The sequence below is a fragment of the Syngnathus floridae genome, chromosome 21 (genome assembly GCF_059516105.1).
Source record: "Syngnathus floridae isolate MCC-2025c chromosome 21, RoL_Sflo_1.0, whole genome shotgun sequence".
NCBI classification, from domain to species: Eukaryota; Metazoa; Chordata; class Actinopteri; order Syngnathiformes; family Syngnathidae; genus Syngnathus; species Syngnathus floridae.
The window spans coordinates 625,556-640,960 of record NC_142433.1 but is presented as its reverse complement, the minus strand read 5'-3'; the positions used below and the strand labels follow the sequence as shown (position 1 = coordinate 640,960).

The 15,405-nt window shown below is 43.6% G+C and overlaps 4 protein-coding genes across 9 annotated transcripts; 3 read left to right on the top strand and 1 right to left on the bottom strand.

The window, feature by feature from the left end:
• The first annotated feature begins 2,441 nt into the window (after window positions 1-2,441).
• Window positions 2,442-3,705, top strand: atp5if1a (ATP synthase inhibitory factor subunit 1a). Its single transcript, XM_088364749.1, has 3 exons — window positions 2,442-2,634; window positions 3,290-3,402; window positions 3,479-3,705. The coding sequence occupies exons 1-3, from the start codon at window positions 2,563-2,565 to the stop codon at window positions 3,618-3,620; spliced, it is 327 nt and encodes a 108-aa protein (XP_088220875.1). The 5' UTR covers window positions 2,442-2,562; the 3' UTR covers window positions 3,621-3,705.
• Window positions 3,706-3,850: 145 nt separating this feature from the next.
• Window positions 3,851-10,646, top strand: hnrnpr (heterogeneous nuclear ribonucleoprotein R). 6 transcript variants are annotated; one of them, XR_015854872.1, is made up of 19 exons: window positions 3,851-4,051; window positions 4,747-4,907; window positions 4,975-5,093; window positions 5,181-5,288; window positions 5,384-5,497; window positions 5,677-5,853; window positions 6,038-6,173; window positions 6,278-6,483; window positions 6,591-6,740; window positions 6,807-6,928; window positions 7,029-7,570; window positions 8,424-8,462; window positions 8,720-8,798; window positions 8,895-9,011; window positions 9,401-9,463; window positions 9,893-10,031; window positions 10,165-10,228; window positions 10,341-10,396; window positions 10,513-10,646. XR_015854872.1 is itself a non-coding variant. In XM_088364745.1 (11 exons), exons 2-11 carry the CDS (start codon window positions 4,751-4,753, stop codon window positions 7,636-7,638), a joined length of 1,899 nt encoding a protein of 632 aa, XP_088220871.1. In that variant the 5' UTR covers window positions 3,851-4,051; window positions 4,747-4,750; the 3' UTR covers window positions 7,639-8,675. The 6 variants fall into 6 exon arrangements, 1 of the variants encoding a protein (XP_088220871.1); XR_015854873.1 differs by lacking the exon at window positions 8,895-9,011; XR_015854871.1 differs by having other exon boundaries at window positions 8,720-9,011.
• Window positions 10,647-11,094: 448 nt separating this feature from the next.
• On the top strand, window positions 11,095-13,566 carry dnajc8 (DnaJ (Hsp40) homolog, subfamily C, member 8). The gene is made up of 9 exons (XM_088364746.1): window positions 11,095-11,243; window positions 11,659-11,760; window positions 11,835-11,891; window positions 11,987-12,053; window positions 12,157-12,251; window positions 12,638-12,709; window positions 12,795-12,886; window positions 12,962-13,037; window positions 13,121-13,566. Exons 1-9 carry the CDS (start codon window positions 11,175-11,177, stop codon window positions 13,238-13,240), a joined length of 750 nt encoding a protein of 249 aa, XP_088220872.1. The 5' UTR covers window positions 11,095-11,174; the 3' UTR covers window positions 13,241-13,566.
• LOC148379669 (uncharacterized) lies at window positions 12,401-14,559 on the bottom strand. Its single transcript, XM_088364747.1, has 3 exons — window positions 14,275-14,559; window positions 13,835-13,922; window positions 12,401-13,766 (listed from the first exon to the last, which is right to left on the bottom strand). The coding sequence occupies exons 1-3, from the start codon at window positions 14,490-14,492 to the stop codon at window positions 13,620-13,622; spliced, it is 453 nt and encodes a 150-aa protein (XP_088220873.1). The 5' UTR covers window positions 14,493-14,559; the 3' UTR covers window positions 12,401-13,619.
• Between the last annotated feature and the right edge of the window lie 846 nt (window positions 14,560-15,405).

The following is a 15,405-nucleotide window of genomic DNA, read 5'->3' as shown; positions in this document are numbered from 1 at the left end:
CGAGAAAGAGCCTCTCTATCTGCAATCTATTTTTAATAGCCATTTTTAAGCCTCCGGCAAAACCTCTGTCTCTAAATATAGTCGTGATTTGTTGGTACCAAAAAAAGCAAGCTCTTAAGTTGATCAAAGAGCAACTGTCCTCTGTCCTATTTGAATGCTTTGCAAGGAGGCAAAGAATTACAAAGGACAGCATTTCAATGTTTCCACACAATGACACAAGGTAAGCGACCCGTCTTTTTCGGATCTCAGTGCAGCATGTGCATAAAGGACAAAGGGAGAAACTCATTTGTACTTTATTTGAAGTCGTCATCTTCTTTTATGCGCACTCTGCTCATTTTCGCCCAAACTGACCTGATTGCACATACGTACTTCAATATACTGCGTGCATATGTTCACAGAGTATTTGCTGATGTTGTCACTCCGCCAGGGCTCATCACATCTCTGCAGAGCCATCGAAAAGCAAGTCTTGCCCCGCCCCCCCCCCCCCCCCTCCACTCCACACCCCCTAATGTGAAATGCAGAATCAATTAGCACCTTGCTGGCAGTGGCAGCAAGCTCTTGGGTGGATCTTAAATGAAAGGCTGTTGCTATAGAAACAACAGATGCGTATCATCCCTGATGAACAAGCAATGAAGACTTGACAGAGAAGAAAAAAAAATCCATTTATATGATATTTATGTTTCCTTATACCCCAATGAGGATGAAAAGCTTGAAAGGAGCACGTGTACCTTGATGGAGCATTTCGGGCATGTGATGTCATGTTGGACAGAAGCTGACAGAAGTGCTGGAAGCTTTCATGGCTGACTTATTTCGTGCAAACTACGTGACTTTAATTACAGCCCACCTTCCGGTTAAAAAATGCATGCCAGATGTTCCTTGGCTAAAATGACCTTGCGTGTTGACAAAACAAAGACTCTGCATGAACCCTGATAGCAGCACCGATGGTCGCCATGGCAACATCCAGGCAACTCTGGAGGCTGTTACGCCGATAGACTTGAAAGCATTCGAGCTGAAGGCATGCACGGGAAATGGGGAGAGATGTCATACAAAGCAGGGTGTAGAAACATTGCCTTTATGATATTCATATTTATATTGTTCGTTTTCAGGGTGTACCCCGCTTACCGACCTATGCCACCCCCGCGACCCTAGTGAGGATGAAGCGGCCCCAAAGATGAATGAATGAATGAATGAATGAATGAATGAATGAATGAATGAATGAATGAATGAATGAATGAATGAATGAATGAATGAATGAATGAATGAATGAATGAGAAATGGTGCTCATCCACATATTGTAGTTGTAAATGCAGGAAGTGTACTCTTCATTTTGCTTCCATGAAAAGCACAATCGTGGTGGAATCCTTGAAATTTGCAACGATATGATGATCATGCCCTTCCCCAGAGGTATGAATTATATTTTGATTTTTTAACAGTTATTCATACGATATGTACTGCGTAATGCTCCGGAAACAGTTGAACTAGAATAGTAGCTACATGGACACGATATTGTATTTAACAGAATGTTTTGACAAACAGAGCTTAGGAAAAGGAATTCATCCTGTGCGCATGACCTTACTCTGTCTTTGCACAGGTTAGTGCTGTTGCCAGGATACTATTTCCTATGGCAACACTTGAGCAGCTGAGGTGAAAGGATTCCAGGTAACTGCTCGCTTTTTACCCTGCTGCGGACCGACCGGATGTCTGCAAATGACTGTCGAATATTTATGCACAAAACCCACAAAGCAGCCTGTGGGCTGGTGTTTTTCCCCACCCGAACATTCTGCTTAAATGTACATATCCATTGTTTAGGCATTCTTGAGTAATGCTCTCTATAGTAAAAAAAAAAAAAAAAAAAAACAGTCCTTACTTTATATTTAGCGGCTGTTGATAGTTTCAAAAGCATCAGTAGCCATTTGTTCTTACACTTACATATATGACATACATTAAATCAAGGACAATAGCTGGAAAAAAATGTTTGGAATAGATGTTTCAAGTAAAACATTTAATCTTGTTGAATGATTCAAAAGTCAAAAAACAAAGATGAACATGGCATATATGAATGATACACGTATATCGTTTATTCACTCCAGAACATAGTGATTGTCCATCTTTACTGGTACACTGCCACCATTTGTTGCAAAGCTGTTACTACCATGTTTGCACTTTTTTTTTATTATTTGTTGTCATGATTTGTTTTTGTTTAAAATGTTGCTTTTCCAATTTCTATTACATTTATTTTGGGTTGTTTTGTTTATTTTGTTTTTGAGTTACTGTTATTTTTCTCTTGAAATGTGTTTGGTTATGTGCGCTTGTGTTTTTATTTTTTTGCTTTGCTTTTGCTCTTAGTTTTTTGTTGTTATAACTTGTTTAAATGTTTCTTTTGTAATTGTTCATTTATTCTTCACGTTGCAGTTCTCACCCTGGCCTGACAGCGGCAGCAACACGCCTACTTCCGCCCAGATGTGGCTGCAAATTTCCGCATATTCCCCACCCAAGCAGGGATAACGGGCATTTAGAAGCCCGATCGGTACGTGGCAACATCTTTCTACGGCATCAAGCAATATGTCACGGCTTCTGTTAAGGTTGAACGTGAGGGGCTGCATCGCTCCTCAGATTAGAATGGCATCAGATCAGGTAAAGCGTGCTGGACTGTTGACGTAATGACAGTTACGCTTGTTAGCATTAGCCTGCTAATGGTTTTCAAGCAACCTGGGAACTTTGACCCCAGGGCCAACTCGAGCAATACATATGTTGTTATTACAATGTAAAATTGGATTACACGCCCCAATGTAAAAGTATTTCAGACACTTCGTGTTACTGTGGATCTGCTGGCATCAAGCCAACAAATACTATACTACACGATGTTTCAACATTGACAAATGTCACTGACCTCATGGGTGAAAGTAGAAAGGCGTGAGAGCCAAACCAAACTGCTTTCCTAAAAATGCATTACATAATGTAAAGGCGTGGCAGTTTTATTGTTCAAAACAGCCTCCACCCCAAAAAGTGGTTGGAGCTCTATTTATAAGCACACAAGCGTTGAGTTTGTACTGCAATCACTCATGAGGTAGATATAACAAAATATGAAGGCAGTATCATTGCTGAGTAGGCGATATAGCAAAAAAACACCAGCTATTTTGAAAGTTTGCCTTTTATTTGCTGTATGAACATCCTAGAAATGGAATGTGTTGTTGTTGTTGTTGTTGTTGTTGTTGTTGTTGTTGTTGTTGTTGTTGTTGTTGTTGTTGTTGTTGTTGTTGTTGCTGTTAACCCAATCTTCTTATTCCAGCTGGGTGAGTTAGGAAAGGGAGCAGGGAAAGGTGGAGGTGGAGGAGGCTCTGTGAGGGAAGCAGGTGGTGCCTTTGGAAAACGAGAAGCAGCAGAAGAGGAGCGGTACTTCAGGTGACGCCCCGTCTCATCGAATCCCTTTCTCGTGGTTTCTCGCTAGCGGTTGACCCCATGTCCCGTCCGACCGTAGACAAAAGGAGAAGGAGCAGATGGAAGCGCTGAGGAAGCACCACACAGAAGAGATTGATCACCACAAAAAGGAGATTGAGCGCCTACAAAAGGAGATTGACCGTCATAGGGGAAAAATTAGAAAGCTCAAACATGATGACTGAGCCATCACAATAATGATCAAATAGTGATTGATCTACCCCATTATTTTCAATGCAAATCCGACCAATAAAGTGAAACTGCATGGGACGGTTTCTTATGTTTATTTGGAATGATAGTTGTTCCTCCTAAGTATTTTGCTCTTTAATTGTCATCGAACCACACAGTGAAAGCACAATCATTGTCTAATAACGTTGTTTTGCAAACGCGGACGAGAACAGACACGCCCCTCGAAGGTTATAGTTTCAATCCGTTATCGCGAGATTTCCACATGTCGTTGTTCTCGCTCACCGACGACGAGACTTGCTGTCTGGAAATTAGTCTCGTGGGTTCGACACAAAAACATTTTTCTTATTATTTCTTTTAGCCTCGAACCGGAGACTTTAGTTGTTCTACTGTTCAAAACGCACTTTTGTTAGTTTACAGAATCAGGCTGGTAAGTGTTGCTAACTGTTTTATTTGCTGCTTTAACCGCTCGTGTATGTTTGATGTTGAAGATATGTTTGCACGTCGCGGCCTTCCTACTGCATCTTTAGCTAGCTAGCCAGTAGCTACGTCGTAAGCTAAGCTAACCTATGGTGTCAAACGTGCATGTTTTTTTTACATTTGGACACAATGCGGATATCCTTTTAAACAACTGGTATCATGTTGTGGCCACAAGTCTTGTGATATCATCGTAATTGAGCGTTATTCATCTTAGTAGTTAGCTAGCATGCCGTGTGCGAGGGGGCGGGACGCGAGTCTCCCTTGCTAAAGAAACCCAATACCGAAATGCCTAATGGAACGTACTTGTAGCAATAATTACAAATATTATTTGTTTGCTTTAAAATGCCTATGAAGCACATATGAACGTATTTATTAACGATGTTTTGCTTTTAGCTGAACCACCACTGCAATTTAAGATATAGCGGTACTTTGGCAAATACCGATTACAAAACTCATCATTCTGTCCTATGTAACTTGTAGTTGCAAGTATGTTTAGTTTTAGGTGTTTCAAACTATAGTACTAAAACGCTTTGCAGTGGCTTGAAAACATTCTTTTGTATCTGACAATTATAGTTGGTAAGTAGCAAGTGCCTCCATCACACCAAGATTGTGCTTGAATCAATTATACGATTGACTTTGAATTAGGAGAATGGCTGCCGCTGAGGTGAACGGTAGTTCTGCCCTGCCGAAGGAGGAAGAAGAACCCATGGAGGTTACAGGACCGCTCACAGAGAACTACCAGACACTCATTAACGCGGGACTCTCACAAAATGTTGCTGAAAATCTCGATAACATCTTTCAGACAGGTGAGCTACCATCTTGGTATTACATTTTCCAAGTGCGATGGAACTCATTTTGCTGTTGGAACGAAAGGCTTGGTAGCTTATGCTGAATTGGACGAGAGGGCCATCGATGCTCTACGGGAGTTCAGCGAGGAGGGAGCCCTTGCTGTGCTGCAGCAGTTCAGAGAGAGTGACCTATCTCACGTACAGGTAATGATATATATGATGCTAATTATGGCCACTGCTAATGTCTTTCATATCAATGTGCTTTATTGATGGTCTCCTTTTTCCTCCTAGAATAAAAGCGCTTTCCTTTGTGGTGTGATGAAAACGTACCGACAGAGAGAGAAGCAAGGTAGCAAAGTACAAGAGTCCACCAAAGGGCCAGATGAGACAAAAATAAAGGTATGGCACTGACCCTAGGGGCTATTTTTATTTTTTTCTTCTTCATATAAACTGTATGCAATTTGGTAAATGTTTTCTCTTTGCTTCAACATCAGGCTCTTTTGGAGCAGACAGGATACACTTTGGATGTCACCACAGGGCAGAGGAAATATGGAGGCCCCCCACCCGAGAAGGTTTTCAATGGACTACAACCAGGGATTGGCACAGAGGTAAATACACTCAAAAAACAGATGCCAATCAGTATGACAACAATAGAAAAATGATCAATGAAATCAGTCCGCAGTCAAATTCTTGTACAACCTTTGGGAATCTTTGACTTCAGTGGTTCAACAATGGCTGCATTGTTATCGCCAAACGTGTTGAAACTCGAGTGTTTTTGCGTCGTCAGGTGTTTGTGGGCAAGATCCCGAGGGACTTGTACGAAGATGAACTGGTTCCTCTCTTTGAGTCCGCTGGCCCCATCTGGGATCTCAGGTTAATGATGGACCCGCTCTCTGGTCAGAATAGAGGTTACGCCTTCATCACGTTCTGCAATAAGGACGACGCACAAAAGGCTGTGAAGCTCGTAAGTATTGAGCTTGCAAATCTGCACGCTTTGGGACATGTCTAACCATTTAGCACCGAGGTGCAACTTAGCAATTAGTCTTCCTGCAATAGTAGTAGGTACTCACTTTTGAATATGTTGTTTGTCAATGTTACCCATTTATTGACCTTTTTTTTTTTTTTCCTCCCCCCCCTCGGTGTTCCAGTGTGATAACTATGAAATCCGCCCTGGCAAGTACTTGGGAGTGTGCATATCGGTTGCCAACAACCGGCTGTTTGTTGGCTCTATTCCAAAGAGCAAGACTCGAGAAAGTATATTGGAAGACTTTGGCAAAGTTACAGGTCTGTTTCTAGGTCACATATGAGGATCAAACAAAGAATGGCATGAAATATTATATTGCTACCGGCTTAGCCTTCACTCCGATAAATTTGGTTGAATCTTTCAGAGGGTCTCCAAGAAGTGATCCTGTACCACCAGCCAGACGATAAGAAGAAGAACCGAGGCTTCTGTTTCCTGGAATACGAGGACCACAAGTCTGCCGCGCAGGCCCGTCGCCGCCTGATGAGCGGCAAGGTCAAAGTGTGGGGGAATCCAGTAACGGTGGAGTGGGCTGACCCTGTCGCTGAGCCAGACCCTGAAGTCATGGCCAAGGTGAGTTCATTCACTGATAGTGTTTATCAACTAAAATTGAAAGTCATCATTTGGTTGTTGTGCGAACACAATGTGTATGTGTGTGTGTGTGTGTGTGTGTGGCGCAGGTAAAGGTGCTCTTTGTAAGGAAGCTAGCCACAGCGGTCACCGAAGAGCTCCTTGAAAAAACCTTCTCTCAGTTTGGAAAGCTGGAGCGAGTGAAGAAGTTGAAAGACTACGCTTTTGTTCATTTTGAAGAAAGGGATGCCGCAGTGAAGGTGAGACGTGCTTTCAACGCCCTGCCCTGTTTTTGTTTGGAGAGGAGCTCATTGAATTCTCAACAGGCTATGGATGAGATGAACGGGAAGGAGCTCGGCGGCGATGAAATCGAGATAGTCTTGGCCAAACCCCCGGATAAGAAGAGGAAAGAGCGCCAAGCCGCTCGGCAGACCTCCAGGACTACCGGGTGAGTCTGCGAGCCAGGGGCGGGGAGGAAAGCCAAGACGACGTCTGGCGACCCGGCCGACCGACGCCCATAACAAAGCTAACGTAGTACGTCTTTGTAGGTACGACGACTACTATTACTACCCACCTCCACGCATGCCGCCCCAAGGGCGTGGCAGAGGTCGTGGCGGCCGTGGGGGCTATTCTTATCCATCAGATTACTACGGCTACGAAGAGTATTACGATGACTACTATGGCTATGACTATCACGACTACCGTGGTGGCTACGAAGACCCTTACTACGGCGGCTATGAGGATGTATACAGCAGCAGGGGGCGCGGCAGCCGTCCCAGCAGGGGCGGGGCCCCTCCATCCAGGGCCCGTGGCGTGCCCACCGCCCGAGGCAGGGGGGGCTACTCCCAGAGAGGGCCGCCCCTGGGAGCGCCGAGGGGCAGCCGAGGAGGGCGGGGGACCCCGTTCCAGCCACAAAGGGGCCGCGGGCCACGTGGGGCCCGCGGCAATCGCGGGGGGAACGTCGGAGGCAAGAGGAAGGCCGATGTGTTCAACCAGCCTGACTCCAAGCGCCGCCAGACCAACAACCAGCAGAACTGGGGGTCCCAACCCATCGCCCAGCAGCCCCTGCAGCAAGGGGCCGACTATTCCGGTAACTATGGTTACAGTAATGACACCATGGAGTTTTCACAGGATTCTTATGGGCAGCAGTGGAAGTAAAGACACCACAAGATTTGGGCTATGTGACGGCAACAACAACAACAAAAAAATTGATTGGCCATATTTGTTGATTGATTGACTTTTTATTCTTTACCCCTCGTTAGTTACAAATCTGTTTGTCGTTCAAGGAGGAAAAGCCCCCAGAATTGGCTTGAAATTATTATGAATTACAGGTACTTGGAAAGGCTGCAGAATGAGTGAAATTTAAGTTGTAGTGAAAAATTACAACAACAACAACAAAATCAACATTAAGCCATGTATATTGTTACTTTTTCTTCCTGATTACCTAAAAGCTAACTGAACATTACCCAAAGTGGACATTCATTGTGAGTAGTTTGAGAAAACATAGAAGAAAAAGAAAAGAAAAGAAAAAAAAGACATTGGCTTGCAGGACATTTGTGTCCGTGTCCCTCCCCCTCTTGTACTCCCTTTATTTGTGCTTCTCGTGGCAAAAATACGCTAGGCACGCAAGTGGCATGACACAGCCGTAAGAATATCCTTCCATTTGAACCAAGTGAATTTACAACACTACACACACACGGGCGGACGGACGGACGGCAGTTGTAGCGACAAAATTTCCTGCGCCTTCGGGCTGGAACGGAGTGTGTCCATTAAAAAAAAAAAAAATTCTAAAGTGACGGTAGCAGGCACAATGCGAGGTTGTCCGCTGTGTCTGCTGCATACGTGCCTGATGTATTTGAAGCATCATAGTTGCTTAGGGACTTGCTTGTATATAACTGCTTCTGGTTAGAGCTTCAGACTTCATTTTTTTGTTTTTTGCAAAGGTGGAGAAAAGAATCCACAAAGGAGGAAATCGACATTTTGTAAGTGTATGCTTAGCATTTCTAGAGAGCGTCAAATTGTGATGATTTCTTTTTTAAACCGACACATCATTTCCTGTTTTCTTTCAAATTGCCCAAATAGAATTTGGTTTGGCTTACCATAAGAGCCGACCCATAGCAATTTGTTCTCTGATGTTACTTGTATTTATAACCTCTACGTTTGTTCCGTTTCAATAAAACTCAGCTGAGAATCAATCAGTCAATTGTCAAATTCTCAAATTCAGTCTTTTTCCATTCAGCCACACAAGTTCAATTCTCACATTGGGAAGAAGATCATCAAATTGGTTTGCCTCAAGGAGAATCAGAAGGCTGCAATTGGTACGCGCACCCGGACACTTGTGTTTGGATGCAATTATTAAAGCAACCCTTTACTACTGCACTCAATCTTTGTGCTCACAATTCTTATTGTCACAGCAGTAGCAAACGCTCCAAGTCTCTTGTGTGCATGGATGTACAGTGGATGATTGACACACACGCTTCTTGCCATAGGGACAGTCTAAATGGAATCAGAAAAGGCCAAATTTTGCCCAGGTACATGTGCAAGCTAATAAAGCAGCATGTGCCTTTGAAGGGGACTTTAGTGACGCTCGCTGTGAAATGCAAACTTCTATAATCATCTGCAGAGAAATCTTTCTCATAGAGGTCACCTGCCCCCTAAGATCTGTACATCTATCTGTCCACACAATGGTACGGGGCAAATGCGCGTGTTGATCATTTTCATGCATTAAAACGTTTGTGATCCGTATTGATTGAACCTTCAAATCTCCGCTCCCTTTGAAGACTCCAAGGAAATGACCGCTCCAAAGGGTTCAAATAGACAGCTTCCTTATAAACAGTGCACTCGTTTGCCTTTTCGTGACTGCGGTTGTCCATCATGTCTTTTGTTTTACGTGACTGTCCTCTTATTCCAACCTGCCCAGGTGGAGGAGCATTGAGAGAGCGCCGCCGCGAGAGTGAAGAACTCGTCTGAACGGTACTCAAGGGTGAGCTCTCCTAGTCTCCCCTCCTGTACCTGATGTGATGACTGGCCGTCATGATGCTTGTTTTCTCTTCCCCCTTTTCCTTACTGCTGTCTTTCACTTTCTGGGGCTTGTATTGCTGTGTTGAAAATGACTGCTCAATTGATTCTTTTGCTAACCAATGAAAAGCTTCATTCTTGTTAATGTCCATCTCCAGGTTATGGTAAGTACCTACAAATAAGGGCCTTGCTGAGCGACTGACACGCTTACGAGGTGGGGTGGGGTGGGGTGGGGTGCCTTTTCTGTCTTTTGCCGCTAAGGGAGCTGTTCCTTCAGCACCGCTTCAGCATTCTTTCATGTGATGCTGCATTTACCGCGTGTCTTTACTTCCGGGTATGTCATGATTTTATGAACTAAATGTGAACTGAATATGCTCTTTTTGCATTTGCTTAGTTTTCTCACTTGGGATTTGCGATGACATTGTGGCTCAAATGGACTCCCGTTGAAACAATGGATTTGGACGCACATCTGTGATTTTACTCTAGAAAGCCACAAGGTGGCACAAGTGGGCTGTGCAAGTTAAACCACACAGGTAAGCTTGCGGTCAGTCGATGGAGCCCGAATTGGCGCGCATCTTGATATATTGTGTTGATAAGGATTCTGTTTTTGAAATCATATTCTTTGTGCATCAGAATTGTCTTCGTTTCTGTGCCTTTTGTCACCAGGCAATAGGAGCAGAAGCTTCTGAAGTCACATTGAGGAGTTTGAACAAACTGAAGGGACTAATGGGTAAGATGTGCTGAAATTAACTTTCAACACAGAATGAGACATTAATGAATCAATACAAATATTAAATGTCTTCATGCTCCCCCCCACCCACCCCCACCTCTGTGTAATATAGACTCCACAAAGTATCATACTTCATGATGATGTATAGGCCACTAAATGACTGCAACGGTAAGAAAAAATCTATGGCAAGTGATGTGGCTTTGTGTTACAGTGAATGTCATCTTTTCTGAACAAAGCAAATTCCAATTTTTTTCACTGCTTGTCTTCATTATGTATCCTCCCAGGCTGGCTGGAGCCTACCCGGCCGGTGTTTACCCTCCTCGAGTGGTCGCCAGCGATAATCAGGAGCGCCATGATGTCATTCAAGCACTTCTGCAAAGTGCTGTCATCTTTTTAAATACATTTGATTACAAATGTATGTTTTAATTGGGTTCCTATTCATTTTACAAGGTCAAGCATGATCTTAAGTAGCCAGTCTTGTATTGTGTAGCTCTTACTGACCAAACATTTTTAAACTAAAATCAATTGGGCTGATATTGCTAACCATTGCATTCACATGCCTACATGCCAAAAGTGCCTAGTACCTTTGGTTTATGACCCTACCTTTCCTGTGGCAGGTTTTAGACAATGCAAACTTATTAAAATTCAAAATCACTCCAATATATTTATGCAGCAGTCGTAAAGTATTTTGTTTTTTGACGAATAGGAAACAATTGTAGGCCATGAAAACAACGCGTTTGCGTGATATACATAGGGCATAATGTTTCCATTTCCATGTAATTGACCTTTTAAATGAAATAATATATCATCTTTTTCGAAAGTGAATTCACGCAATATGATAAACGTGCATTTTCCGTGTACTTTTTGCGAACGCTAAATGTGGCCCGTATGGGCGTGAGCGACGTGGTCACGTGACACTTTACGTCCAACGTAAATCGATGTCAAGATGGCGGCGAGCAGTGGCGAGTCTTCTCAAGCTCCGTCCGATGATCTATTTCAAAACTTTTACTCGGAGGTACGGTTAAGCCGGTTGGCTGGAGCTGTTTTGTTTTTTGTTTTTTTTGTCTTCCTCTTGATCAAATGAAGCATTTGCCGCTTTTTGTAGCTGCACGGGGCCGCGCGTGCATACGTGAATCTCGGCTAGCGACAAGCTAAACAATGCTAACGATGGAGTAGCCTTTCGTTTTAACGTTTCAACACCTCAAATCCGATTTATGAATACATAATAATCGTGCACTGTTTTGTAATCATTGTGGTGCGATCAGTCTGTAAGTAAATAATGCAGAGCAACCGCGTTTGATCGATGACTCTTTGCTCAAGCGTTGAAAATAATGGACATTTGGGAGGGAGGAAAGGCATTTTGTCATTATTTTTTGGCTCTTTATAGAGCGATTTAGTAATCTAAGCTCGCATTTGAATGTATCTCGCAGGTGAAGCAGATCGAGAAAAGAGACTCGGTGTTAACGTCCAAGCAGCAGATAGATCGACTGCTCAGGCCTGGCTCGTCCTACTTTAATCTCAACCCATTCGAGGTAAACATTTCCTATGTTTTCTCTTCGGAGATCCTTCACAAATTCTTTTACAATTTGGTAATTTGCATGCTTAGGTGCTGCAAATCGATCCAGATGCAACAGATATTGACCTAAAGAAACGATTCAGAGCGGTAAGCAAAACCCTGAAGTTATGGGTTAGATTTGATTGTACTATTTCGTCCATTAAGGAGTGTCTTCCTAACTGGGACTCCCTTTATCACTCCAGTTATCCATTCTGGTCCACCCGGATAAAAATCAGGATGATGCAGACAGAGCACAGCAAGCGTTTGAAGGTAGGCACGCTTTTTTCCTTTTCATCTCATGGCTTTTGGGTTGCACGTACCCGATAGTGTCATTTGGTCACTTACACTAACTTGTGTTTTGGCTTGATTCTAGCTGTGGACAAGGCATACAAACTTCTTCAGGATCCAGAGCAGAAGAAGAGGGCTTTAGATGTCATTCAGGCAGGAAGGGAATATGTGGAGCACATGGTGAGTGCGCATCAATATGAATGGCAACTATTTCAGGGAGGTACTAAATGTTAAGTGACGCATTTCTTATCAACTCAAACGTTACACAAGACTCCTTTACAATGTTAAGTGACAAAGATTTGTTATCAACTCAAACATCACATACGATGTATTTCATATGTTCAACTTTTATTGACAAGATTATTCATTAGATCAGTTAGAAAGAACACACACACAGTAAGAAAATGAAGCTTAGCAACTGACCTGAATGAAGCAGACAGGTTTTGTTTTGCAATTTGAAAATTGAATCGGACTACTTTGCAATGTCGGTTTGAATGTGCCGACCTACTTCTGATGTTCCTAAACGTGTCCTGACGATTGCTATTTTTTTTGCACACTCACTACAGGTAAAAGAGAAAAAGAAACAGTTAAAAAAGGAAGGGAAAGCTCAGATCGTAGAAGAGGATGACCCGGAACTAGTAAGTGTTTGCTATGTTCAAATCAACGCTGGTTCTGGTTGTATGTGGCAGTCCGTAAGTGATGATTTACTCTTTCCTTCACCAGTTCAAGCAAGCAGTGTATAAGCAGACCATGAAACTCTTTGCTGAGCTTGCCATCAAAAGAAAAGAAAGAGAAGCAAAGGACATGCATGAAAGGTAAGTACTCGGTGTTGCGAGCCAGAAAGAAAAAAAGAAAAAAGAATTGGGATATTCATGTGTTCTCTTCTGCAGGAAAAGGGCACGAGAGGAAGAAATTGAAGCAGCAGAAAAAGCAAAACGAGACAGGGAATGGCAGAAAAATTTTGAGGTCAATTTACTCTTTGATCGTGCTACTTTTGTTGCTTTTGAGTTTTTTTAGCATTCTGGTCATGGTGTCAAAACACTCCACAGGAAACGAGAGATGGCCGTGTGGACAGTTGGAGGACGTTCCAGGCTAAAGGCAAGAGCAAAGAAAAGAAGAACAGGTCCTTCCTCAAGCCACCCAAAGTAAAGATGGAACAGAGGGAGTGACTGACAACCAGGACTTGATTAACTTCAAATCTGCTGTTTTCCATACCGTTCCCTCCTTTATACGCCCCAGCAGTTGTTGGTTTGTTTTTGGGTTTTTTTTGTTCTCAGCCACTTTCTCGGATCCTATCACCTCATGTAAGTAAATAATGCATCGTCCGTATCTTGGAATTTTTTTTTTATATTCAGAAGATAAAAGTTCCCTTTTATGCCCATCTGTAACTCTGTCCATTTTGGCAGCTACTTCCAACGCTGCATTAAATGTCATCTAGTTGCAGTTATTTTGGCATTTGTCTTGAAATAAATGACAGGAAGCCAGATAAGTGGAACCTTTAGTCCTCTTCTTTGACTCGTGGTGTCATTAAAGGTGCTTGTGGGTGGTTCACATGACGCGGCACTGGTCTCCCCCTGCTGCATTAGTGGCGGACGCGTTCACGCCACCCATCACACCATCCAGACTGAGGCCCTGGAAAGCTCCAAAGAGAGAATCCTCCTTTTTTGAGGCTGCTTTTCTGCTTGTGGTTGTTTTCTGCATGTAGGAAAAATGATTAGCAAGAAAGGATTGAGATTAAAAATGGAATAACAATGCCAACACACCCTTGGCAAGCAGTGATGGCTCCTGAAGTGAGTTTTCCTGACACAGCGCTCAGCATTCTTCTTGGCCAGCACGGCCTGCTGTCGTTTCCTTTGGGACAAACATATGGCCAAGCGGCTTATTCTTCGGAGCAAAGTCCTGGTTAAGCCGCAAGCGTCTGGCCAAATGTTTCCGCAGAGTCACTCGTATAAATAACCTAAAGCCAGTTGAAAGTGCAACTCAAGAAGGCTGAGCGCATCCACTTGGCTAACAGCAACATCAGATCAATCCCATGCAACAATGCTGCCCCTTGTGGTTGATTATGGCTGTATTATACCCTATACTATCCTATGGCATGATGATGGTTGACTGTTTGGTACCCACACACATATAGTATCTCACCCAAATGACAATAGGCCTCTTTAGATCTGATGTCAAGCATAAAACAAGTGGAGAACTTTACCTCTCTCTCTTCATTTCAGCCTGGTAAACTCTTAGCCAGTGTGAGTCTGGACCTTTCTGGCCTCCACAGGGCAGACTTCTTCGTCTGCTGATGCTCCTCCGACGCGTGAAGCTGCTTCTTCGCCCCTGGGTCCCTTTTATGGGGGAGCTGCTCTTTCCAGGAATACATGTGCTGGTGAATTGCTTGAGAGGAGCACCCAACGACAAGATGGAATCCATTTCAACTTGATCGATTGCCTTCCGGTATGTGTGTGAGTTTGTGTACTCTGTATGTATGAGTCCCCTTTTAAAGATTTGACCAATGGCCTCAGGGCTTCTTAAAATGGATTAGCAGATGACGCCGTCCCTGCTCATCCAATTAAACAGCAAGGCAATGAATATTCCAACCCCTGCTTTTTTGCTGCTGAAATCCAGCAGATGGAGAAGCTTACTTGAAAGGGCCACACCTGTCCAAGCAGATATCAAGGATGTCAAGGATATCAAAACTTCCTGCAGATGGAGAAGCTTACTTGAATGGGCCCTAACCCTAGCCCCAACCCTATTTCTGACACCCGTGGCGCAAAAAAGGTTGGGGACCACTCATCTATACTATTCGCTTGTGAGCTACTCCATAAAACCATATATACTCGAAGTGGTACGAGTGAGGCTTCCATAGTGAAGTGGTTAGTGCTCTGGGCTCTCACCCCGGCGACCCGGGTTCGAATCTCAGCAGGGCCTAAAAATTTTAGCATAGAAACACAGTTGCTCGTGTGCTACCCCATATAACCATACACCTCCCTAAAGCTTAAGGTTAGAGCTAGTGTTAGGGTTAGAGCTAGTATTAGGGTTAGAGCTAGGGTTAGGGTTAGAGCTAGTGTTAGGGTTAGAGCTAGTGTTAGGGTTCGAGCTAGTGATAGGGTTAGAGCTAGGGTTAGAGCTAGGGCTAGGGTTAGAGCTAGTGTTAGGGTTAGAGCTAGGGCTAGGGTTAGGGCTAGTGCTAGGGTTAGGGTTAGAGCTAGGGTTAGGGTTAGAGCTAGGGTTAGGGTTAGAGCTAGGGTTAGGGTTAGAGCTAGTGTTAAAGCTGGGGTTAGGGTTAGAGCTAGTGTTAGGGTTAGAGCTAGGGTTAGAGCTAGGGTTAGAGCTAGAGTTAGAG

Coding starts and splice junctions, on each gene's coding strand:
- hnrnpr (XM_088364745.1), top strand. CDS start 4,751: ATGGCTGCCGCTGAGGTGAACGGTAGTTCTGCCCTGCCGAAGGAGGAA. Junction 6,174..6,277: donor AGACTTTGGCAAAGTTACAG/GTCTGTTTCTAG, acceptor TGAATCTTTCAG/AGGGTCTCCAAGAAGTGATC. Junction 6,929..7,028: donor CAGACCTCCAGGACTACCGG/GTGAGTCTGCGA, acceptor ACGTCTTTGTAG/GTACGACGACTACTATTACT.
- LOC148379669 (XM_088364747.1), bottom strand. CDS start 14,492: ATGGATTCCATCTTGTCGTTGGGTGCTCCTCTCAAGCAATTCACCAGC. Junction 13,923..14,274: donor GCTGAAATGAAGAGAGAGAG/GTAAAGTTCTCC, acceptor TTTGTCCCAAAG/GAAACGACAGCAGGCCGTGC. Junction 13,767..13,834: donor GCCATCACTGCTTGCCAAGG/GTGTGTTGGCAT, acceptor TCCTACATGCAG/AAAACAACCACAAGCAGAAA.
- atp5if1a (XM_088364749.1), top strand. CDS start 2,563: ATGTCACGGCTTCTGTTAAGGTTGAACGTGAGGGGCTGCATCGCTCCT. Junction 2,635..3,289: donor TTAGAATGGCATCAGATCAG/GTAAAGCGTGCT, acceptor TTCTTATTCCAG/CTGGGTGAGTTAGGAAAGGG. Junction 3,403..3,478: donor GAAGAGGAGCGGTACTTCAG/GTGACGCCCCGT, acceptor GTCCGACCGTAG/ACAAAAGGAGAAGGAGCAGA.
- dnajc8 (XM_088364746.1), top strand. CDS start 11,175: ATGGCGGCGAGCAGTGGCGAGTCTTCTCAAGCTCCGTCCGATGATCTA. Junction 11,761..11,834: donor TTAATCTCAACCCATTCGAG/GTAAACATTTCC, acceptor TTGCATGCTTAG/GTGCTGCAAATCGATCCAGA. Junction 12,054..12,156: donor AGCACAGCAAGCGTTTGAAG/GTAGGCACGCTT, acceptor GCTTGATTCTAG/CTGTGGACAAGGCATACAAA.